The sequence below is a fragment of the Passer montanus genome, unplaced genomic scaffold (assembly GCF_014805655.1).
Source record: "Passer montanus isolate IOZ18808 unplaced genomic scaffold, ASM1480565v1 scaffold4, whole genome shotgun sequence".
Lineage (NCBI taxonomy): Eukaryota > Metazoa > Chordata > Aves > Passeriformes > Passeridae > Passer > Passer montanus.
This window is the reverse complement of record NW_024368818.1, coordinates 3,809,411-3,834,330: the sequence shown is the minus strand read 5'-3', so window position 1 is coordinate 3,834,330 and position 24,920 is coordinate 3,809,411. Positions and strand designations below refer to the sequence as shown.

Sequence of the window (24,920 nt, the reverse complement as noted above, 5' to 3'; positions counted from 1 at the left end):
GGTGGAGCTACAGTCATGTTCCCCAGAGCTGTGGACAACCCTGCCTGGTCCCTATCTCCTGCTCCAGAAATGTGCAGCCTTCGCAAGGCGTTTTCCAGCTGTGTGCAGCTGTCCTTGATAGCTGCCCCTCACTTCACTTGAGAGCTATTTTTAGTTGGGCTCACTCCAGGTGTGCTGTTCATGCCGTGTTTCCCAGGACCCCCTGGCCACCCCCAACAGGCTACAGAGCGAGCTCTCCCAGGCTGCTCCCAGGGAACAATGACACCACAGAGTCTGTGCCCAGCCAGACTGAACCCCTCCCGTGCCTGCGCCCAGACTGATTTCCCAATCCAGCTACAGCAACTACAAGGACTCAATCATGATCTCAACTTGGCACTGGTACAACCCTGTTCCATTTAATGGCACATGACTGCTATTGGCATTCCCTGTACTCATTAATAACCAAGGTAAGCAACATCAGCATCAGGTGTTTAATCACTGAAATCTTACCTTAGTCTTTAGAGCCTGGTTCCCCAACTATTACTCAGACAGACCATTGTGTACTTTTGATAAATTCAGCACTCAGAACTGATCTCAGAGGAAGTGCTGCCCCATGAGCACAAGATCTGAATTGTACAGTACTGATAAAATGTTGCTTATGTGGATGCAATTTTTACCAGTGATATGGCAAAGAAATTGCCAGTACCTGAAATTGCATGGCAGGACTGGTGCAGTTACATCAACCACGAATAATCCTTCATCCCCTATACCTGACCCCATTCTCTGCTACAGAGAAAGCCCAAACTACAAGTCTCACCCAACAGAAACTTCTGCTGGTCAGCTTCCTGCTGTTGGGACACTTTTGAGGGCTGACACCATGATAGCAAAGGAAAAACAAGTTCTGAATGATTTTTTTTTTTTGTCAATGTGTTTAGCCAATAAACCCCCTAATTAAAATCCCCAGTTTATAAAGGTCTCGATGACTGTGTACATTGCTAAGGCTCCCTGACCATTAATCTGCATTTCAACCCCTACTGTTACCTATTTGGATTTTCAAAATTTAACCTTTAAGTTCCAAATGCAATGATGTTCCATAACATGCACATAGAGACAACTACAAAGGTATAAGGGGACACTTCCGTACTGAAAAGTTTTCCCTACCTGGTAATCTTTTGGGAAGCCACAGGGAAGCCATAAGTAGGTGCCTCTTGGACAAGGACGCCCAGCATTCCTCTTCCCCATGGAAAAGAGCATCCTGACTATGCTTCTGGGGTTTTTTTGTTTTTTTTTTGGGGAGGGGGGCGGGAGGGTGTTTGTTTTCCTTAGTTTTTTTTTTTTGGTTTTTTTTTTTGGGAGGGGGCAGGAGGTTGTTTGTTTTCCTTAGCTACACAATAAGTTACAATACTTCTGTTCTGTTATCTCTGTATATTTGAGCTGCCTGGTGAAATGTAATTTTGCTAACTACTTTTACTAACACAGAGAAAACAGATAATCATAATCTAATAATGTCTTTACAAAAATGCACATTAATTTCCAAATGCAATTTATTAAAAGGTGTGATAAATTAAACAGATGATAATTGTTACTGAGAATAAGTTAAGAAGAAAACCTGAACAGGCTGAGAAGTTTCAGAACACAATTACCACATCTTCTCAGTGAAAAGTTTTGATAGATAATCAGTCATGCTCTTCTGCAAACGACAAGGCTTGAAACTATCAAAATACTTGTGCTAGGTGATGTATCTTTGTATTTTGATCAAGAAAATACATTTCTGCATATATTTAGGGGTCTATATAATAATGTACAAATTTCTTGCACTACAAATGACAGCTATATAACATATTATAATTGGTGACTATTAAACAGCTATTACTTCTGTATAAGACAGTAACTGCCAAATCTTAGGAACTCAGCAGTAACATTAGAAGTGGCTTTTCAGTTTATACAAGCCACCAAACATAAAAAGGGTCATGGGATTGTGACCTAGCAGCTATAAATTATTTTACCACCTTGACCTAACAGAGTAAAAGTCTGGACATGTCTCCACCTAGGTACACGATAAAAAGTAACTGCTGCACTTTTTCTTGTTGATAAAGAGCCATTGGAAGAGCATTAATTGCAGTTCATTTATCACCAACACTAAATGAGGTTCAAAGCTTGTTTTATGTTTCATGGACATGGTCAATACTTTGGGTTTTTTGCAAACTGTTGCAACAGATACAGAGATTATGAAACTCTGGATAAATAAAGCGTTCCAGAGCAAATTTCTTTCTTTCTTTCTAGATTTTATAAAAAGATTCTAAAGTGTTAAGACAGCCCAGAGATTCCCTATTGATCCAACAGTAACAATTTCCAACAGTGACACCACAGCAATAGCTACTGTGGAAATGACTGCTTTTACTGCAAAAGAAAGCACACTTTCAGTAATTGCATCTTCAACCACAAACAAACAAGAATTATTAAACCTGTCCAATTCAAGAAAATATCCATCTATTCCTTTGTAATTAAATGCAAATTGCACAGCATTCTTTTTCTTTACATCCCTCTGCCTCCTCTGCCACCAACATCTTTCCTTTTTAATTATCCTTTGAGAAGACCCTACATGAATGCACTGATTATCTATCCCTAGAATACCAAGGGCAATTATACCAGTGGTCTGCAAGACAGTAAAATACCATCTATGAAACAACTGCAAAAAAACCTGCTTAAATTACACTTAGATACACAAGCAAAGCAGAAGCAATCAATGCAATACAACCATGGCCAACATTTACAGAAGTTTCAGCTGCTTGGAGGATAACCTCTCTTTTCTTTTCCCCTTCCTCCCCCTGCAAAAAAAAAAAAAAAAATTGTGTGGAGCCACAGTTGAAAAATGTGCAAAGTGCTGCTTCTGAGGGGACTCCCTAAAGGAATAGCACTGCACCACACCAGTATAAGCTCACAGAATAGATGCAGGAAATATTATGCATTTTAGTAAAGAAAAATTATATTACTGTGCCCTGTGACATAGCAAAAGAAAACCCCATTAGCAACACAAAGTGCTGTGGTGAAACACTAATTTTAGAAGTTTTAAAAATTGGTAAAAATTTTATATAATTTTCTGCTTGGGATCTGTGGAAACCAAAGCAATTGTGGTGTTCTAACTAACAAATACACCTATAAAACCACATTAAGAGATCAGGCTATATAGATACAAAGAAAATTTAGCCATCTATTTTCTAAGGCCTTTTAATGCAGGTTTGCTTCATTTAACCTGATCCTTGAAAGCCAGCTTACCGCAATCAATGATAAAGCATAAAGCTTTCCCTCTCAGCAATACGCCTCACCAAGATTAGCGAGTTCACCTTGGTAATATCCATGCTTCACAGATAAGGAACAGACACAAAGCACTTAAGTAATGTAGAAGCATAGGGCAGCACTGGAAATGACAAGCGGATCTCATGATTCTCAAATCTGTTCCTCAGCCTCAAGGATTTCCTTCTTCCTCTTCTCCAATTCATTTCCAAATCCAAAACAACTAACATATATCCGAATGACAGAGGGGAGGAGTTTGCAGGGAAATGTACTTCCTTTGCAGAAATAATCTTATCACTCATATAAAAATGCAAATGTGCTAAAACCAGAAAATGGTTTCCTCTAGTTTTTTGGTGACTTGATACTTGGGGATGGCTGGATGATGGTCTTATACTGTCCCTTCTTTCCTTCAGAATCTGAACTGGAACTGCAAACATGCAGTGCATAGTGAAGGAGTATTCATATTCTCTGTTTCTTTTAGTTGTATAGATATTAATCAACCCTAAATAAATCCCTAAGTATTTTCTGAATTGACTCAGAACACCCCAGAACAAGTAACAGGTCTAAAAAAAAAAATCCCTTTATGAGGGACTTTTTTTCTTTTTTTCAGGCTATCTTTGTAATACCCACTGGCAGGTTTCAAATGCCAGATGATAACCACAGGCTGGAAGTGGAACTTCATGTTAAGCAAAACATAAAAAGCCATAAGCCTCTGCCTCTCTTCAGGGTCTGTCCAAAATGAGGTCCTCTGCTTCCTCACTCTCTCCACCCTTCCAGAACAAAGCCTCATATCCCTGCCCAAGTCCCAGCAGCAGGCACAAACCCCAGCCACTGAGGGGTGGAGCTGCCTTGGGCAACTCTGCCAACTGCTACTTCCCAGAGAATGGGGTGGGGGCAAGGCTGCTTCACTTGCTTTCCCCCAGCACTCGCTGGTCTCCCAGCCTGCCACAGCATCCTGGCACCACAAGCAACAGGGCAGCCTCCAGATGTCGAACAGGGAAAATGCAGGTGCCTCAGGGGAAACTCTGCAGCTGCCTCTGCTCACTTTGGAAATCTCTGCCACCCAGCATTGAGATGGATTCTCAGTGCCACAAACTCAACACTGCACTTGATGTAAGAAACCAAATCACATGGGCACAGTGCTGTTCCACTTTCTGGGGCACTCCTGATCCCAGGGTGAGCAACACCTGGGTATTACCGAGGTGCCACTGGACACCTACAGCGGAGTCAAATATGAGACGCTCTGGAAAGGCAGAGGTGCACAAATGCAATGAAAAAAGGGTGCAGCTTGCCCCAGGCTAACTGCAGTGAAGTCCATCTGAGCACTCCCTGTCACCATCCAAAACATTTCTGAGGGGATGACAGTAACTCCTATATTATCCTACAGTTTTCAGGAATGGGCAATTTTATTAATAAGTGCAGAGTTACTTGGTCTAAAATTCAACCCAATCCAGAATTCAGATTACTGTCACGACTGCCTCCTTCTTCTGCTTCTTCTTCTTCTTCTTTCTAGCAGATACAGCAACAAATGATTATGGGCTGCACCAAATGGATGACAGCTCTGCTGCTGAGAGTTGAAAGTATTTTTGCTGCAATAGGAAGCTATTCCTGTCATTTGAGGGCTCCCTGCTGCCTTCTTGCAGCAATGGATTCTGCAATCTAGGTTTGTAGCAATGAGCAGTGGTTTTCAGTCTAGCTCTGGGCAAACGCATCTGGAAGTCACTCACTGAGTGACTATGGGGACATTGTGTGAATGCATCCTGACTTGTGCAGAGCAGCCCAGAGTTTAGTGCAAATCCAATGTTGTTTGGTCTAACTGAAACCTCAGTTTTCTGAAAGATGCTGCTCAGAGCCTGTGTCGTGGTTCTGCTGCTCTGTCCCCAGGCCCTGTTATCAGCAAGACCAATCACACTCCAAATTACAAGTCCCTTAGGAGTAAACCCAGTTTAAGAAATTCATCCCACTACTTCACCTAATTTTCCTTCACAGTTTATAATATTTACAGTTATACATGTTAGGTTGATTAAGCTACACTCTAAATTGCATGTGGATGAACCAGAGGTGAATAAATCCAAAAGGAAGAGTTCAGAGAGCTGAAAGCAGCTAGCTCCCAGAAGGTGTGCTCATGCCCAGCCACACAGCACTCAGGAATTTGAGGCATGTACTAGAGATGATCACCCCCAGATCCTGGCTGCTGCTTGCTCCTTGCAGGCATTGAACATGACCACATCCAGCTACCACCTTTTGGTCCTTCACTATGAGGCCACTTTTTGAAGCTAAAAATAGTGAGGACAAACAGAGAGGACATATCTGAGTCCTCTGTATCCCATCCGTAAAGGTCCTCGTCCTCTTCATCTTTACAAGCTGTCCTTCAAGTTAAGCCTTGTGTGCTCAATATTCAGAGCCCAGAGATCTGTCCAGGACAAACCAGCTCAACTCTGCCAACAACTGAGCGCTTTATGATATGGACTAGCTGGGACCAGTGACTTTTATATGGCATGAACATAAATGAGTTGACAGACAGGTCTTAGAACATTTAAAATATTGTCTGCAAATAAACTGTGACTCAATCATAATTACAGCAGAGTTACCTCTTCACTGTAATTTATCATGTACTTATGGTCATGCAGATAAAGTACTCAAGTAATAAAAAGTCTGGTGTACTGTGAAGCCAGATGCCAGCAAGGCAACCTAAATACCACATGATCTAAGAGTCTGTGAAGGACTAGGTGAAATGTCAAGTAACTTTACTTTTACTTTTTTGTAACAAATGCAGAACAGTGTTTTGTTCAGTCAGCCTTAGTTGCTGGCACATGCCAGTCCAAAACAGACTGAATTTTCATTATTCCAGTGACATGGGGCTCTTCCCTTCATGAAAGCAAAGACCATGTGAAACTCTCCAAACAAGTACAAGCTTGTACTAAATCTCTTCACGCTATTTAAAATCAACATATTGAATATAAATGACAGTAGCATGAAGGAGACAGTGGCAAAGCACGGGATGTCACAGGTGAGCTTTGGTGACTCACACCTCTGTAGCTTCAGAAGTGCTGAGGCACAGATCCACTCAATTAGCTCTTCCCTGGGAAACAACCTCTATCAGGACCAAAACCCAAGACATCTCCCCTGCTCCAGTCCAAATCTTGCATTTTGGTGAGACCAAAAGAGTGAAGTGACAGCATCTCAGGACTCGATCACATAAAGGAAAAACACAAAAAAACCCCAAAAAACAAAACAAACAAACAAAAAACCAAATCATCAATTCTGATGAACAAATAAGATGATCTTGCAAGAATACTGCAAAATCAGCTTTACAGGGGGGCAGAAACACAAGGTAGAAATATTTAGTTTCCATATTTGGGAAAATATAGAGATGGCCCAAATTCCACAGATTTCATTTGCTGACTAATCTACTAGATGAGTGAGTAAGGAAATAAACTATACTTGCTTCCAGCTACAGCAGCCAGTCCTGAAAAGAGAACCTATTTGAGCCTGACTGGTTAGGACCTTCTAAGCTTTGTACTGAAATAGGTCTTCAAGGTTTAGTGGCTGTACAGGAATACGTACTGGGTTATACATGAAATGTGGACAGAAAGGCAGATCCATGAAACATGGAAACAGTGCAGAGTTGTCCATCAACACAGTGTATTTAAGGTTCAGACAAAATTTTGAAAATGTGTGATGTCCATGGCTCCACACTACATCTCAAATGATTGTTGAGACCAAACTAAGCACTCAGCCATCACAGAACAACTTGCTGGGCAGGTACAGTTCTGTAATGCGGAGGTGTAAGGTAAAAATGAATTGTAGTCAAAAGTTCAAACCCCAGTGACCTCATTGTGTGAGTATGTGGCATTCATAAAAGTGCCTACAGGCTGAATAAACTCCAATTAAAAAATAACGTGGCATAAGTATCTTTGGTGCCAAGCTAGCTCCATGCTGAGGGAAGCATGCTGTAAAGCAGGAAATTAAATCCCCCAAAGAAACAGTGGGAAGAAACCATACCACTCTACCTATTTTGCAGTCACTCTGAGTGCCACAGTTTTAGGGTTGTATATGAGAGGAGAAGCAGGCATGGAAAAATAAACAACAGACTTTATATCCCTTGCATAGTTAAATAAAAGCAGATCCTGTCCTGCATAGCTCCTGTTTCTAACCCACAGCTACACCTTCAAAAATTTTGGGTTTTGACATCAGAAGAGAGATCTGCCTGGATGCAGCTATGCCACAGCTGCTTTTACAAAGCACAGGGGCACCAGGCACTGCTCACAGCAGAGCGAGGGCTTACAACCGAGGGGCCTGTTCCCTGGCCACCACTTCCTCCATCTTTTCCTGGGATCCATCCCATATTGTCTGCCTGCCCATTACACAAACCCAGAGCAGCCATCAGTGCACACTCTGTATTTTAGACAACTGAAGCAAGCACTAAAGGACACTCACAATTACCCTAAAAATGTTATAATATAAAGAGAAAGCTTAAATTGCATGTTAGATAATAACAGAATGTGGTGTTAAAACTAAAAACTGCAGTAACTTTTATCCACCCAATGTACACATATTCATGTAAAAACTGTACTGGTTTGTTGGGAACTAAGGGGAAGGACCAGATTAATTTCTTCTGGGTCATGATGGCAGCTCACCACTAGATGGTAGATGAGTAGCATTAATTCCACCTCCCATTTTACTCCTGAGAAATACAATTGGCATCTATCCACACTAGGGCTCTCGCCTCTTCTGGCAGTGTGAAAGCTTCTCCTTGCATGTGAGTGAGAGTTTTGGAAAATATGGATGGCTGGAGCAATTCTATGGCTCCAGAAGAGGAATAACCTTCTGAGCCCAGACATTTATACACACTGAGTTTATTTTTTCAATCTTACCATTGCTGCAAACACAACAGTAAACAAAATTGCTTTTCTCCAGCAGAAGGACAATAAGCTCTGTAACAATTTACAGTTAGTTTGCAAAAACTGTGCCAAGCCTTTAAAATTAGGACAGCTTCACAAACATTTTAAAACATCACAGCATGAAAAGCTGAAGCTTGTGCAGCTGCGGCATTGCCTTGCCTATCTCATACCTAAGACACTTTAGTCAAACTGAGGTGGCTTAAAAGATATGTCAGCTTTATTCTGTGAATGACTTGCATATTTATACAGATCCAGATGGGTATTTGCCACAGTGAGCTGGGGCTGAGACAGGTGCAGGGTATGTCTGACAGCTCTTTACCAAGATCGCCAAATCATTGCAACTTTTCTGGTGCCAACTCACACCGTATTTTAGGTGGGGGCACAGTGCTATCATGTGAATTTACCTCAGAGGTGCTGCAATATATCAATCTACCCATTCACTCAGAGTATGAAATCACTCATCAGGTGCAGTGAGAACAACTGTGTCTTCACCAAAACAACAGTAGCAAACACTCAGCCCAGTGTCTAAAGTACTGCTGTCTGCAGTTGCCAAGCAAAAGAATAAGCAAGCAGTTTACCCTCAGTATGGTCATCACTGCACAGGGAAAACATTGGATATAACTGAATGCTTAAACCTCTGTACTGTGTCTTTCACGCCACACTGCTCTACAAATATTACCATGTTCTGCAAAGTTTCCACAAGCAAAGTGTTTTACAGTAAGTCAACACTACTTCAGAATACACGGACTCTTTAAAGTTAAAAAGACCTTTCAGTTGTGAAGGAAACACAGCCAGACCCTACTCAGGCTGGTAATGTCTGACAAGGACACATGACAAGGTGGTGTATCTTCAGTGCAATGAACTGCCCTTGAAAACATACACAATACCTTTGCTGCCAAAACTTACTTTGATATTAATGTGCAAAGAAAAAATAATTGTACATTAGCATCCAAAGAGAATATTTAAAGGAAATAATTGCTGTCAGCATATTTTAGCAATAACAAGCTGCAGCAGCCATTACTTTGCATTGTTTTGCATTAATAAAGACAAAACCCAATAGGGAATACACATCGCTTCTGAAGAATTTTGCTTTCTTTCTTACCTCTTCCTTTTTCTCTTCAGTACCAGAGGCTAAATTGAGGCTTAGCTGAGAGTGGCTGCTTATGCCACTGTCTTCATTTCCATCATCATAATACACAGTTTGCACTGAGTCCTGGAAGCAAACAGGATTCCTGCCCAGCTTCAGCCCTGGCACCTCAGCTCTCTCCTCGCTCTCTGATGAGCTCAGTGACAACGTGCTGTGATGGTTTGGACACTGGAAATTCATACTGCACTTGACCTTCCCTGCAGTGGGACTTTGAGGCTTTGGAGTAGTTGGCCTGACCGGAATGTGAATATTTTCAGCTTCATCTGTACACTGCTGAGTAGGTTTTGGTTCATCTGAGTCCGAATAAAAGACTTCATTGGGAAATGGACTAAGGTCGTCCAGAGTAGGTGAAAAGCTATCAGAGTCTGGGATACCTGATGATGTCCGGGGGCTTTTATCCTCAGTGACTGCTACATTCATTTCAGCCCTTTTATCCTGAGCAATCACAGGGCTTTGCAGGTAAGGTGTTCCTGGCAAGGAAGAGTCTGGACTGGATACTGAGGAAGTGCATCTCTTCCTGCCATGATCCGTGCTGCTGGAAACCCTGCGGGAGTAGTCATCGTGTAGCCTGCTGTTTGACCTTGTTCTCTGGGACAGCTCACTGGAAGAAGGAGCCATGTTCTTGGGGCCATCCTTCTTCCTTGCAACATCTGTAACGTTACTGACAAGTTTCAAAACTCGGTCAAAATCCTTTGCTCTGATAGGGCTCCTCCATCGCTTGGATCGCCTCTCAGGGTTTCCACCACTTTTGTCAGAGTCAGCAGAAGGAACACTCACAGTCCTTGCTGGTATCTGTTTTTCATTTGCAACCTTCAGATCAGCAAGGTTTGAGGTGGACTTCCGTTTGAATGAGCTTTTCTTCAGAAAGTTCAAATTATCTGAACTTTTGCTTCTCCAATAAATGATCCTGTTGTTTTCGGAGTCTTTCACCAAAATTTCACAGATCTTTGGCTCTGCAATGACAGGTGATGTTGGCCTAACACAGTTGTGGCGACTCTGAACTTTATCTGTGTCTAACAAGTTTATGCGGCCAGCACCATAAGCCCGCCTGATGCTGCGTGAGCGATGAGTGTTCCTCAGGAAGGACTCATCACTCTCCTCCACATCAGAGCAGTCAGAAGCCAAACCATCCACTGCATTCTGGAAATCATGTAGAGGCCCCGAGTAGGAATACCTGTTAGTCTGAACTTGCACCACTGCTCCATTTGAACCATGTTTGCCTATGCTGTTGTCGTTTACAATATCTGAGCATTCTCTTGTTTGAGTTCCTTGCTGAACTGAAGATTTCAACTTCTTGAAAGATCCCATCTTTCTGATAGAAGAAAAGGCATTCCAGGAGGATGAGCTGCCCATCAAAACCAGAGAACGAGGCCTGTCAGAGCTGGAATTAGCTCGTTTCCGAGGGGTGGTGAAAAAGCGCATGATTTTGGAAGGGCTGAGCTTGTCCTCTTGAAATTCCTCCTCAAGACTGTTGCTGGTGCTGTGTCCCCCATTATGACTGGCACAGGTAGTCTGGTTTTGGAGCTCTTTATTATCCATAACTATACAAGTAACGGTGGTGCCATTTCCACAGCCATTTGGAAATGTTGTCATGCTCTCGATGCTGTAGGCATGGAGATGGAGGCTGGGGCAGCTCAAACCAACACTGCTGTCTCCACCAGCTGACCTTGCTGCCTCCCCTTCATCTGCTGCACCTTGGTTTGCCTTGCCCTCACATCGACTGGGTGAGCTGAGCTCCTCAGGTGGCGCTGCCTGCATCAAGAAAACAAAAGCCAACATTAAAAAATTTTCTTACAAAGTCCCCTACCGAAAGAAGTTTCAGCTACATTTTAGGAAATAAAGACACACGCAAAATGAAGGAGTTCTTCTGTGGTGAACAAAGGTGTGTTGCAGGGGTGCAGAGAAGGCATCTGTCACTCTCTCAAAGTATAATTGCATTTGTCAGCAATATAAGAGACCAGAATAGTTTCAATATGTACTTGTTTCTCCAATGCTAATCAGCTAATAAATTCAGTATGACTAACACACCTACCTTACAATAGTACAATAGTAAATACAATCCTCATATGCACATAAGAGAAAGAAATTCCCAGTAATACCAATCCAGTCTTGCTCCTCATGTGCTCAGCACTGAGTGCCAAGACACATAGGAGGTCTTTATCTAAAACACGTTCATCAAGGGACACCTAACTCTCAAACAGGAGGCGAGGAAGAGGAAAACAGGCATAATTTTTCCTAGACTTGCTTCTGTTGGAAGGCTGTGTGACACTTGACTGACTTGTCTGTCCCCTGGTACATAAAATTCTAAGAAATTACATTAAGTGCACAGCAAAGTCTTTTTCCCTACAAAAGAAAACAAGAATTAAAAGCATACATCCAGAAGCCACCCTAAGCTACCTATGGTGACAACAAAATGAAAAGTTAAATCTGAAAGTGACTAGAGAGTTTGGGACATGCTGTAAAGGATCTCCTCCTCAGCTGAGCATGGGAGATCCAGCAGACCAGGTCACACTCCAGTGCCTGGGAAAGCTGTGGGGGGACCACCGGCCATGCGCCTCCTGCTCCAGACAGGGGTCTTAGCCAGGCAGGCGTTTTCCCCACCATGGGAAATGCCCCGAAAACCACTGGGATGCCCAGTCTGAAGCTGGCTCCACCTTAAAAACAAAGCTCACAGCACGGCTCTCTCAACAAGGAGCAGTGGGATCTTCGAAAACTTGTCACTGTCGGCGGGATCATGGGGGCGGCGGGGGGCATTTCCCCCTCACCCGAAACAAGGAGAGAACGTGTACAGCTGTGCTTTGGGGAAGGCAGCAGCCCGGGACCCTTCTTTGTCTCTTTCCCATCGCAAGGGCCTCGGGGGGTCGGAGAGCAGCGGGGACGGGGAGTTTGGGCGAGGCGGCAGGAGGTGCAGGAGCCCGCCGGGGGTTCCATCGCGGGGACACCGCGGGGCGCCCGGCGGGACCCGCACAGCCAGCCCCACGGCCACGTGAAACGCGGCAGCTGCGGAGCCCGTGCCCGCTGCCTTGCGGGCTGCTCCCTCCGGAGCGCACTTTGAAAGTTTTGCGAGCCTCGGCTCCTCCGCGGATAAAAGGATTTGCTCACGGTTCAGAGCAAGACGCCCGGAACATCCCCCGCCGCAGTTTTTAATCGGCGCTACTGACGGGGTCGCGGCGCAGCCGGCCGGGCAGCAAGGCAGGGCAGCGCCGGGCCGAGCCCCGCCGCCGCGGCTCCCCGGCCGGACAAAAGCCCGCCGGCCACCCAACCCTGGGCCGGCCCTTGAGCCCTGGCACCGCTCGCAACCTTCCACGCGGAAAGAAAACATCGAACGATAAACCAGCACAAGACGCTGCTCTCGGCAGAAAGTTCCCAGAGAAAGCGGCTCTGGGAGAAACTGCACCTGAGCGGGCAGAAGGGGCGCGGGGTGGGAGGGGGGGAGAGGCGGGAGAACAAACACAACGAGATAAGATGAAAAAGCCAGCTCGTAGCGTGGAGCCTGAAACAGCAGCGCCCTTACCTGGGGAGAGCCGGGGCTCCCCGCCGCCGCCGCCGCGCGTCCCGGCCGCTGCCCGCTCCCGCATCGCTATGGCAGCGGCGCCCGGCGGGGCGGAGCGGGGCGGGGCGCGCACCCCCGGCCGCCCCGCGCCCGGCAGGGTCGGGTCCGCTCCGCCCGCCCCGCTGCCTCCCGCCGGGGCTCCGGCGCTGCCCCTCGCTGGAAGGAGCCTGCCTTCCTTCCCGCCGGCGGAGGAGCAAACGGCCGCGCAGCGATGGTCACGTTTAGGAGCTTAAACATTTCCTCGATGGTGCCCCGCCCCGCCTCTCCGTCCCTAGGTCTGTATGCCCTGCTCACGAGTGCAGCTTGCACGGCTCATTGACCAAACTCACGCTTGGTTCCCAGGCTCCATTTCTGTCCAAAACCTGGACAACTTTTTGGCTTGCTGCTATTCCTCAAACTTAACAGCAGAAACAACATTTTATGCACAATCTGAACAGAGTTCATATACTACAAGGAAAATTTTGTGAGACAGTGACTTAAAGCCCTGTGTCATGACTCCTGGCAAAAGATCTGTACAAACTGGTAGCCCTTGCTCAGAAAGTTTATTGTTCAAAAAATATTTCTACACTTGGACTGGAACTGTAGATATAATTTCAACAATTTTATTGAAGCTCAGGTAAGATACCAAGGGAAATTGAGGCAAGACAGACTGCATGGCAGAGCAGATGCCCTAAAGAACTAACGAAGGGCACCAGCCCCACTGCCTCTCCTCCGAGACTGGTGTGACTGCACATGCAGTGTAATTAATTCTCTGGAGAGCAGTACAGACACATTCTCAAAGGCAAGGTGTACTTAGGGAATGAGGCAAACAAATGGGCTTAAGGGATGCAGGTCAAATGAGGTAGCAAATAACTGGGAGTGAACACAGAAGTCTCCAGCAGTCAGCAGCAGCAGGCACAGCCTGCCACCAGTCCTGCGCTTGCAGCCACATTTTTCTGGTGCATCCCATGGAAGGAGCGAGTTTGGAATAATGACTCAAATGAGAGGGCAAGGTGGTTGCTTTACAGTGCTGGGCATGGGAAGCAAAGGAGAAATAAATGCAGATTAAGACTGAAAATGGTGACATTGTATGGAGAGGGTCCATATGGACCTTGGCTGGTGATCTGTGTTAGCTTGGGACAGCCTGGGGAAGTTCTAGGGTCAGTGCAGAGAGTAAGTATCTGCTTCAGACCTTGGAAAAGAGACATTTCTGAAGGCAAACTCAGTGAAGTTGGTTAAACAAGCAAGAGAAGGACCTCAGTGGCAACATTATGAGGAAAATTTCATTTATATGAGACAAGAAGTGTGTCAGAAGTTAAAAGCCCCTTTCAACAGTTCTTAAAAACTTGTCTCACAGCCTCCCTGGTATCTGTAAGGATTTGTGCTGGTCACTTAGAAACTTCTAACAGCGTTATTCAGCCCTGAGTTTCAATGGGTTTGTGTTCCTATGTTCCTTTAAGTTTCTTTCCAGAGATATCCCAGGTATATGCATCACCCTCCTTCTGAATATACTTTTTAATCCGCAACCTCTGCCCACTCAGAGAAAGGAACTTTCAGTTCCTTAGGTGTCCTCTATTGACCAGCTGGACAGAAAGACAAAGCAGAGAAAAGTTGAATTGAGACACTAATTTGGTTCTTTCCTTTATCCAGCAAACAGTGTTTTGGAAACTTAAGAAATCCTGATAACTGAGATCTGAAACCATCCTTTAAATGTGTTTGAAGTTCATCAACAGATTAAACAGGCTTGAAGAGCTAGAAATTATCAAAGGTATTGACAGATTAACAAAGTGCTCACAAAAGCTTAATTTCCTTAGAAAGCCACACTAAAACTCATTTTGATAATAAGAATTTATATTACATGTTGTGATTTTTAAATGTCACTACATTTAAGGAAGAAAATACCAAGAAAATTGCAGTTACAGATATAACTGTATCTAGTCAATTAGACGTTTGTCAAGTTTCTAAAAGTAAATAGTTTTAATCTTCCAGACATGTTCATCATAGCTTTTCTGCTGATACAGTGGTAAAACCCTCTTCTAAATCTTGCAGGTTTACTGATTCAGTCAGCCATTCCACATGTGCATACTATTCAGAGAAGCTTGGATGCAGTACACCAAAGAGTGTGTCTGAGAACAGGATTAACTTCCTGTATTGGAGAACCAATAATTAACAAAATCTTTTCTTAATCTGAATTCTTTTTTTTTTCTTTTACGGCTGATAAGTTGTATATAGTGTTCAGGTGCCATCACACCAAGGTCTAGTAAACTAGAACAGAACAGAATTTATCAACTGAACTGCCATGAAAAAAAAGGCAAACCCCTTTTCCAGCTATAAACTTAAAGCTTTTCAGTTTCATACAAGCCATAGTGTTTCCTCAAACAAAAGTTTCAGATTAGTCCTTCCTGTATTAAGGTTTTTCAACAATCCTAAAAAAGCAAAATGCGAGTACTATTACCATCTGCCATTGACAATCCTTGCTAATGCAAACAAATCCATAACACTTGCATGGGTATTTCTGGAAGACTGAGCTATATACTCTGTTATTTACAGGCTAATGTTTTGCCTCCAGATGAACAACAAAAGCTGCAGTGAACGGAGGGCCAGTGCCAGCAGTACATGTTATGGTTGACTAAGTACAGCAATTTATGAAAGAAGGAACTTCCAGAAGAAATTCCAGATTGGTATATGCGTGAGATTTCTAATAGTGATTTGACATCACACTTAGCACAACAAAAATGAAATGCTTGTTTTAGAAGCTCTAAATCTGTTCTTTAAAAGAGGTTTAATGCACATGTGACAAGGAGTGAGAAGGATTATTCCAAGTGTAATACAGGTGGGAAAGGATTACAAAAAATGTGACATGGGAGAATGAATATAGAGTTTTAACGATGAAGGAACAACCTTCCCCCAGCTTTTAACTAGTAGTGATACATCTCTTAGATTTTTCAGAATAGCAAAGGGCACATTTATATAATGAAATTACACATAAATCTGAAAAGTCTGAATAAGAATGCTTCTATCTACTTAGTTTAGAAATCCTCTCTTCCACTCCCACAACAGTTATTTTTTGATGTTTCTTTTATAAATACTTTGTAAAAGTCTGCTTCAAAGTAGAATTTTTGTTTAAAATGACTCTTGAGAGTACAAACAAAAAAAAGCCAAAAATAATAATTTCAGTAAAACATAAAAGCATTTGTCCTACTTCCACAGCTACTGGGCAAGGTGGCAAAGGAAGTGACTCTCTAAGATACACTCTAAATTAATGAATGACCAAATTTAATTATTAAGATGTAGAATTGCTGAAAAAAGAGATCCCTTTGCTTTAAATGACAGTGTCTTTTCCAGGCTTCAGTACATAACTAAGGCTCCAGTTGTGCAATTTGCACCTTCCTTTTAGATCCCAGGCAAAGTCTCTTCTGCAAGCAATTAACCCCCAAGGAATCTTTACATACTGGCAGGTCCCACAGGGGGAATTAAGCTGAGTCACATACCTATTGAAGTTAAAGGCAACTCCCCCACCAACTTCACTGGGAGTAGGAACAAGACCTCAATTTTCTTTGTTTAGAAATGAGTGAAGAATATTATGTTTGTGTATGCAAGCTCAAAGTAACTTAGCTAATTTTCTTTTTTTTTTTAATATAAACAATGTGAAATTAGGGTAGGATTTTTCCATTTTTTGTATGTCTGCAAGCAAATTAATAGTAATAAATGGAAACGGATTTTCCAAAACCAAGACCTTTGTCATCTTGGCACTGAAAACATCCAAGATGACAAAATGAATCACATTGCTAAGAAAAACATTGAAAGGACAGCCTGAGCTAGATTGCTGCATCAGCTTCCTGATTTGGCCAGTGAAAGTCCCCACTGCCCACATGCAGGAGGCTGGTGTGCAGCTTCCTAAAGGTCCTTCCATTTGCATTTGGAAGCAAGCTGATAAAAGCAATTACTGACCCAAGTGAGAAAAGTTTATCACAGTTTGGTATAAATCACAATACACAACAAACTGTTTTCCCTTCTAATCTTCTTTTAAATGTGCTTTGCAAGGCTGAGCTTGCTCAGCTCTCTTAAACACAGGGACCTAATTTAGGGAGAGCACAATAACCCAACGGAGTGACGCCACCAATGAAAAATGACCCTTGTGTACCAGGTTACCATTATCCCATCTCTGAGTTGCTCTTACTCACCCACCTACACCACTACAGCTGCATGCAACTTAATGATGGCTTCAGCCTTTCAGGCTGCTAGAATGCTATTTATAACCCCACGGGGTCTGACTGCAATGCTATTCTTCTTCCCCATCCTCAAGAGGCATTATTCAGACAGCATGACATGGAGAGATGGCTGGTACTACAGAAGAGCAGTTTCCAATAAACAGATCATTGTTTTTTAACATAAAGAAGACTTCCAGTTACCAATTAGGAAGGCTGAATTCCACCTTTATTTTGTGTCTCACAAAGTATAAGAAGTAGGAAGAAAAAGGACTGTGGAGATGAAAAGTTGACAGAAATAGGAAGGAAAAGAGATTAGTCAAGAATTTCTTTCTTTTATTTTCTTTTTTTTTTAATTTTTCCCTTCACTATATATTTTTTATTTTCTTCTTATCTTGAAAAATGTTAGCTTTTCTGTTAGATGGATGTACATTAAAGTGATGTGGACTAGTTGGGAAAAACGGGCAAGATTTCAGACTTGGAGTTGTCCTACTCTGCAGCCTTTTGCTTTCTCTTCCTGTTCTGCTCAAGCTGCCATCCTTTCCTATGTCACACTCACTGCAGTCTGCTGTCACTGCAGCCATTCTGTATTTATTTTCCTTGCTCGAAATAACAGCATGTAAAAGTGACTATTAGCAGCTCTTTATCAACCTTCTTCCCCACCCGCTTAATTACCCTGCCATCCCCTCTTCCCTATTCAAAACTGTTCTTCCAAAATTACCTGAGGATATGAAGGCACTTTGTTATGCAACAAGAAGGGGGGAAAAAAGCATGGAAAAATAAATACATAGAGAAAGAGTCTTGAGGAGTTTGAGGGCAGAGGACCACCTGCAGTGGGTGAATGAATGACTCAGACCAGGAGCTGGAGTGAAAGTGAGGAGCATTTTTGTGTGTGAGCCGTTGCAAGGAGCCGTGCGTGGGTTTATTTGATTTTGGAGCGGTGCTGGTGATTTGTGCTTCTGCTCAGGGAGGAATCACAAGCAGCAGTCTGTGCTCACATAAATATTGAGCTGTGCTGAAGGGAAGACAGATACAGCAGTGCTGCAGAGGCATAGTGTCCATCAGATAATAGAAAAGTGAAGCAGGTAGTGGACAGTGTTAGGAATGATGACTCATCAATGGAAATTATGCCAAAATACATAAGATCATCTTGCTTCTGATGCTTATTATAACAAAATAACAGGTCAACAGAATAATTAGCCAGAGTGACACTACAGAAATTCCCACCTGGTTACAGTGTGGCTGCAGACCTTGTGCTGGCCAGAGCAAAAAACCCTGACCAATTACAGCTTTTGATATGCTCATGAGAGAAGAACAGTGAATATTCCAGTAAGATTAAGAAAGAAAGAAAACAGGTTGCACTTGGTGGGAAGGATTAGGGCATCCTGTTGTTAGGGGGTTCCTAGGTGGTATTGATTCATGGCCTTCAAGAACCACACAGTTCCTCAGGGTTTATTTCTCAATTAGTACCAATACTTTTCTTTCTTTAGTCTCTCTCTACAATGACAAACTTGCTATCTTTGTTACAGTCTGAAGTAAACTAACATTCCTGGCTGTATTTCTTATGCCAGATGATTGAATTACCATCTCCACCATGTTTCTCTTTCAGCCAAAAAGATCATCTTGCTAATTCTACCTTTAGTTTGTCAATTTCTACTTTTGGTTGAATTTACTCTATCAAGAATGCCTTGGATCAGAAAAGTTAGAAAATAATAATCTGAGCAAAGCAGGTGACAAGGGCTACAACAACATTTATGTGCTAGGTCTTTTCAATGACATTTCTTCTTTGAATTTAGCCTGCCAGAAAACTTCAAAGCAATTATAAACCTCCATCTAATGTTCATCATTCAGTTTTTCTGCTGTTGTAGTAACTAATTTTCTTCATTATTAGTACTAAACTCAAAAATATTTTTTAAGGCATGGATGATCACATTAAGCAGACTGTCTATTCATTTTGTCCACAAAAGAATTACCTAATTTTAAAGATGCAGAAAACACACAATGCCATTCGAAAATTTGTCTGGACAGAGAACCAGACAAAAATTTTTGACTAGTTTACTTATCCTGTTTTAAAGAGACCCATACATATTAAATTAGAGCTTTTATCTGCAGTATACCAAAAGAAATATCTTGCAGTCTTATGTTTTTGTAATATTTCAATTGTTTCTAGGAATCAATACAAATAACACATATTGACTACCTCTGGCAGCTGCTCAAGTTTGTCACATTTTGATAGGAAATCAGATTATTTTTAAGATCAGAACACTGTAGTCAAGCAACTGCCTTCCTATTAGAACAGCAAGGAAGAAATTCTAGCTTTAGTTGCCTGAGATGGAGTTAGTTATGTGTATCTATGGTACCAAATTATATAACTGCCTGAAGTGGGGGAACTGGAACCAGTGCACCACGTTTTATGGCCATTGATTCAGACACATATTCCTATAACTAGTAGAAAAACAACTCCGTATTCTTCTACCACGAAAAGTAATGGTAAATTATCTGAAAAAAAGGAAACAACCATTTCAGGCAGGAGAGATGTTTTTATGACATCTTCCCTAAGGCTGGAGAAGACAGATTCTGGATTTTGTTTCTCTCTGACCTTGGCAGTTCAGCATACTTTTCTCAGCTTAAGTGCCATCTGTGTAAAATATGTGATGATAGGAGTAGTGCCTTATAACCTATGGGTCTGCAAGGACCAATCCATCAATGCTCCTCTGGCACTTTGATGCTTACAATGATGATAGCTATAAAAAGTGTACACATAGGGAAAATAATCCATTATCTACCCGTGCAGAGGACAAACCCTAAATTCCATTTTTTAAAAGGAGTCGTCATGTTCAGATTCAAGTGCCTGTTTCAAGATTCAAATGACTATTTTGATGATGGTCCATTAATCTTCTAAACTGGAGTTTGCAGATTTGGCTAATAATTTACATCTTGTAACAGCACAGGATAGCTCTGTACCTTTCTTTTTTTAAATAATTTAATTTATGTTGGTGAGTTGTCTTTCTTTTGGTTCAGTTAGTGACACTGTCATTTTTAAAAAGACCTTACACTTCAGATTCAGAAAATCAGTTGAGGAAAACCTTACCAGCCATTCCCTCAACATGCTGGGGTACATAATTAAACTACTAAGCTGGAGATATGAGCCATGTTCCCAGTTCCAGTACAAAAGGGAGGCAGTTTGCACAAATTCTGTTCCAGGGTCTGTCTTTTATCTAAGCAATACTGAATACCCGAGCCAGATCTCTTCCCACCTCTTGCCTTTCATTACATAATTCAGCAAACATAATTTCTATGCCAGGACAGGAGTGGCTGCCTTTTTGTCTGGTTACTACACACTGACCCAGAGATGCTGTTGCTCCCCACAGATCACTTGATCCTGTTCACATCAACTCCATTGAACTACTTGGTCTCTAAGGATGAAAGTAGAATTGGTGGCTCCTGCCAATCTAAGAGCATGCTACCACCTAAAGGGAGAGATGCTATACATGCCTTCTGCTTTTTCCCACCAGGCTGTGACCTGAAGCAGCTCCCCTGGCTGCACCCGAGCTGTTGCTGGGCAGGAGGTGGAAGTAAGCATCCAAGGGCAGGGGGGTGGGGCGGGAATGAGAGTGAAAATGCTTTCCACAACCAACAGGACTCCTGAAATGGGTCCAGACTTGAAATTTTTCTCAGGAGCTGCTCAAGAGTGCTGTGAATTGGAAAAGGCTGGGGAAACATGCAGTTGACCTCAGCAATTCCCCACGTGCTGTGTTTCTGCCACAGGGTGCCAGAATGTGTGGGTGGGAGGTGGGTGTGTGAGTGGTGGTGCTGGGTGGGTGCCTGTAGCAGGTTCATACAAGAGACACAAATAATCTCCGAATTCCGGGGTAACATCACAAACAGGAAGTATTTTTCACTGTGTTATCTGGAAAAACAGGGAAATACTTTCTTCAGAAAACAGTTAATATCATTTTTTATGATGTATTGTTGTGTCAGACTCAGAGATTATGATCAATCATTACAGTAAATAGAGATTTTAAACTGCTTTGTGTTCAATCTCTGATTCAGTTTCAATTCCAGCCTCACCACAGAAGAGTACAAATATAATCACAATGCACAGCAATCAGGATTGCTGTGTACCTCAAAACAACCATTTGTAAAACAGCTCGGTAAAGATGCTGTCTCCTTTCTTGATGCAGCAAAAATCTTGGCAGGCCAATCTATACTTGAGTAGTTTATTCAGTCTCATTGGTAGGATGAACACTGCATAGAAGCTAACATTTAGTATTGTGCTGGAATCAGTTGGTTTAAAGCCTGTTTTCAGCAGTCTCTGCAGCAGCAGGGAACAGGGCCTCCCTGTCTGTGCCTGCAGCCAAACCATATGCAGCATATGTTCAGCTGAGGCACTGCTGACACCCCCTGTCAGCATCTGGTAATTTTCCTAGCAGCGACAAGACTTACATGAAAGTTTTAACTCTGAAAGTCCTGAAGAGCCACAGATAGTACATTCCAGAATAATTGTTTTAACCAAAGAGCCGGAGGTGCACCTTTGTAACCAGCCAATTTCAGCAGGCTGCAGGATCATCTTTATACTTCACTGTACCAGGCAAAGAGAAGAGGCTTCATTTGGGAGAAATCCTGCTATTATTCAGCTCATAAGCAGCTCCTGTTCAGTGCTCAGCCCTCAGAGTTGCAGATACTGTTGCCTGAGAAATACTGAAATAACAATCATGCTGCTCCATGCACAATATTCTATGGCTTGATTTTCCAACACTTAATCAAAATACATCATGCAAATAAAAACTTGGAAATTATTCAAAATTTTACATCTTTCATTGTTCCAAAGGCTAGGAAACCCTTCCTACGGTTTACAGTAAGACTTCTGCTAAATAATTCAGCATCCCAATGAAGTATATCCTCTTTTCTCTCTTCCAAGTCTTGCTCCTCTCATTGCCTAGAGCCCCAAAGCTACAGCACTGTTACTAGTAGAAACCAACAAGCAATTTTTAGCCAAATCTCATTTTACTGGAACGTCTAAGCTTTTGAGAGCTTATTAGTTCAGATTTAACCTGGTATTAAATGAGAGAGAGTGAAATCCAGGCTTTATAGTGAGTATTAAACAGCTTTGCTAACACATAGTAATGAAAAGCAATTAGCATATGACCAAGTCCAGGCTCATTTCACTTAAACCAGGAGCTGTTTTCCCAGGGAGGCTATTGAGTACTTGTGACTACTTTCTGCTGCAGTATTCTTACATGGAATCATGTGATGCTTTCATCCTATGCTGAGAGTTTTGGAAAATACTTCACTGGCATCAACCCACTTTTGTTCCCATAAACTTCTACCTATTTCCTGATTTCCCTTAATGGGTAAACAACTTGTAACTTTTAAGTTGTTAGCTTAGCTAATTATGCTTAAAGTTACAGAGAAACCTCTCTAATTTACCAAAGACTCCTAAAAGCTCAGTTTTGTTTGGGTTTTTTGCTTATTCCCTAGAAAAGCACAACAGCCAACTTGACAGCCATTACTCCAAGAAAACTGGCCATCAGCAAATTGCTCAATCCTCAGTTTACTTGCTGATTTCATACCACAAGTTCAGTTAGAGTACATTGCTAGAGCTGTGACCTTGCGAATGGTTTAAGTAGGTGATTCTCTGCTGTTGCATGCTTAAAATCGCACTGATCTCAAGAGATAATCTACAATAAATGTGTGTACACCTAATAGTTAAACTGGGGGAGTAAGGGCAAAGGCCAACAGTGTGATTGTTTATTTTAAAAAAGATACGTTTATTAACACACAGGTGTATTTGAATTAAAGTGAGACTGCTCCAACAGTTCTTAGGGAAGAACTGTGCCTTTGCCTTTGGCCAGCCTTAAGTATAAGCCTGAAAACAAAATTCAGGTTTCATTTGTATTTCTGAATTACTACTGTTTGCAGGTGAAATCAAAGAGTATCTCCTTCCCTGCCTAGCAGGAAAGGCAGGAGCTGCATTTTGGAAGTAATTTTCCTTGTTTGTGGATGGAATTAAACCACATTACTTAAAGTTTTCAGGTTCGGTCTCTTTCCTTGCAAACAATGGGAGATTATTGTTTTCATCTGCATACAAAACAGTGAGAACAGCTTTTTAGAAACAGTATGTTGCAACACTTTTTCAATGTCAAATGCATTACAACACAGACCAATGGTACCGTCCTCTCCTGAAAAACGTTTCATAGAAAGAGCAATAAATAATATTGTAGTTTGCACAGGCTACACCATAGCATGATCACATCAAGATACATTTGGTCACTCCATATTTCTCCTGGCTTCCCAAAATGTAAGCAACAGACCAGCTTAATAGCCTTTGGCAAAGTCTGCCTTTCAAAATTTCTGAGTGACAGTGGAGGACAGCGCTCCACCCAGTGCCATCAATGATGACATACCAGTACACACAACCACCAGTGGCTCAGCTCTATGGCTGGATGGGCTTCTGCCCAAGGAAGGTGGGTCCAGGAAGCTGGGGTAATGCCAGGGAATTTGCCCCCAATGCCACTGCCATTGGGATCCCCTTGAAGTCACAGAGTACAAGCAGTCAGTTGCATAGTGTGTGAGCTCCACAGAATAATGCCCAAATGGCTTTGCTCGATGAACTGCACAGATTATCTGCAACTCTGAAAACCAAATACACATTAACAGAGGGACAAACCACACTGCAGCCAACACACAAAACTTTAGATATTTTGATATTAGTCTCAGTCATGCTTTTGCACTTAACTGGAAAAACTAATAAAACCGTAATTATAAAATTAAATTAATTACCACCATATATACCTAAATGTTTATGCCTTCCAGCAGCCACTAACTACAATGTCGGCTCTTCTGGATAATATTTAATCTGCATGTATGAAAATCCATTGCACAAAATATTGTCCAGTTACAGTACAAACCTTGTTCCAGAAAACCTGCTTGGCTTTTTGAAAGAGCCTGTTGTTGCTTGGGTTCTGGGCTCAGTTCTGTTTAGTCCCCTGTAAGCCCTTAAACACCTCTGGGAGGAAAAGGGACTCAGCATGATCCACAGTCAGTGCCTTGTGGAATTGAGCCTTAAGTTAATGTATAACAAACGGCTGCACAGCAGTGTGTGAAATCAGCAAGTTAAACATACACTTGGAATAACTGTAACACAGAAGGAAGAATATTTACAGGACTATTTCATTAAAATCTTTGTCTTGAAGAGTCTTGTATGCAGCATTCCTAAATAGTTTCCAATCGAAAGGTAAGGTTTGGGAGTGTGCTGGTGAAAGTAAAATTAAGTAGCCAAGGCAGAAAATCTAAAGTTGCAACCAAAGCCTTCTAGTTAAATACGGTGCAGACTGTGATCTGGTTATTATCAGCTGGAATCTACCCTGAGCAAGCTGCACCTGACAGCGAGGACAAAATGGATGACCCAGAATGGTACACACTGAATACACATCCGTGAAAGTGAAAATAACAAGGAACATCAAAACTTTATCACCCAGCTCTAGTACTGACAGGTGTCAGCAGCAGAACCAAATGCCAAAATCATACCTGGTGATACCGAAGCAGATGGAAGAGGCAGAACTCAAAAGTACAATTATGTCTTTGAGAGCTGTGGAGTGGCACAGGAAGGCAGCGGGGTGTGCAGCAGACACTGCTGGTGGGGAGTGGAGTTATCCCAGTGGCAGAACAGTGTGGAACACCAGATAGACGCCTGCCAGAAATGTGCCAGGGACATGAACCTCCCTGCTTTTCCTGCCTGGTGTTCAGTGTGGATCCAGCTACACTCTCCCAGAAACCCATATGAATCCCGAGAGCTGGGCATCACATACAGAAATATGGAGTGCCCCTGGCTTTATGCTCTCCAGTCAGAAGGA

The 24,920-nt window shown here is 42.5% G+C and overlaps 1 protein-coding gene across 4 annotated transcripts in view; it reads right to left on the bottom strand.

The window, feature by feature from the left end:
- Positions 1 to 24,920, bottom strand: part of SPATA13 (spermatogenesis associated 13) — a 73,033-nt gene that overhangs the window by 33,613 nt on the left and 14,500 nt on the right. For 2 of the 4 annotated variants that reach the window (XM_039718562.1, XM_039718565.1), the window contains exons 1-2: positions 12,839 to 12,935; positions 9,280 to 11,076 (exon numbers count right to left, since the gene is read on the bottom strand). In XM_039718562.1, coding sequence (XP_039574496.1) covers positions 9,280 to 10,917 — 1,638 coding nt within the window. In that variant the 5' untranslated portion in view covers positions 10,918 to 11,076; positions 12,839 to 12,935. Of the gene's footprint in view, positions 1 to 9,279; positions 11,077 to 12,838; positions 12,936 to 24,920 lie in introns of those variants that run through there. The other 2 variants (XM_039718563.1, XM_039718564.1) reach the window with 2 other exon arrangements.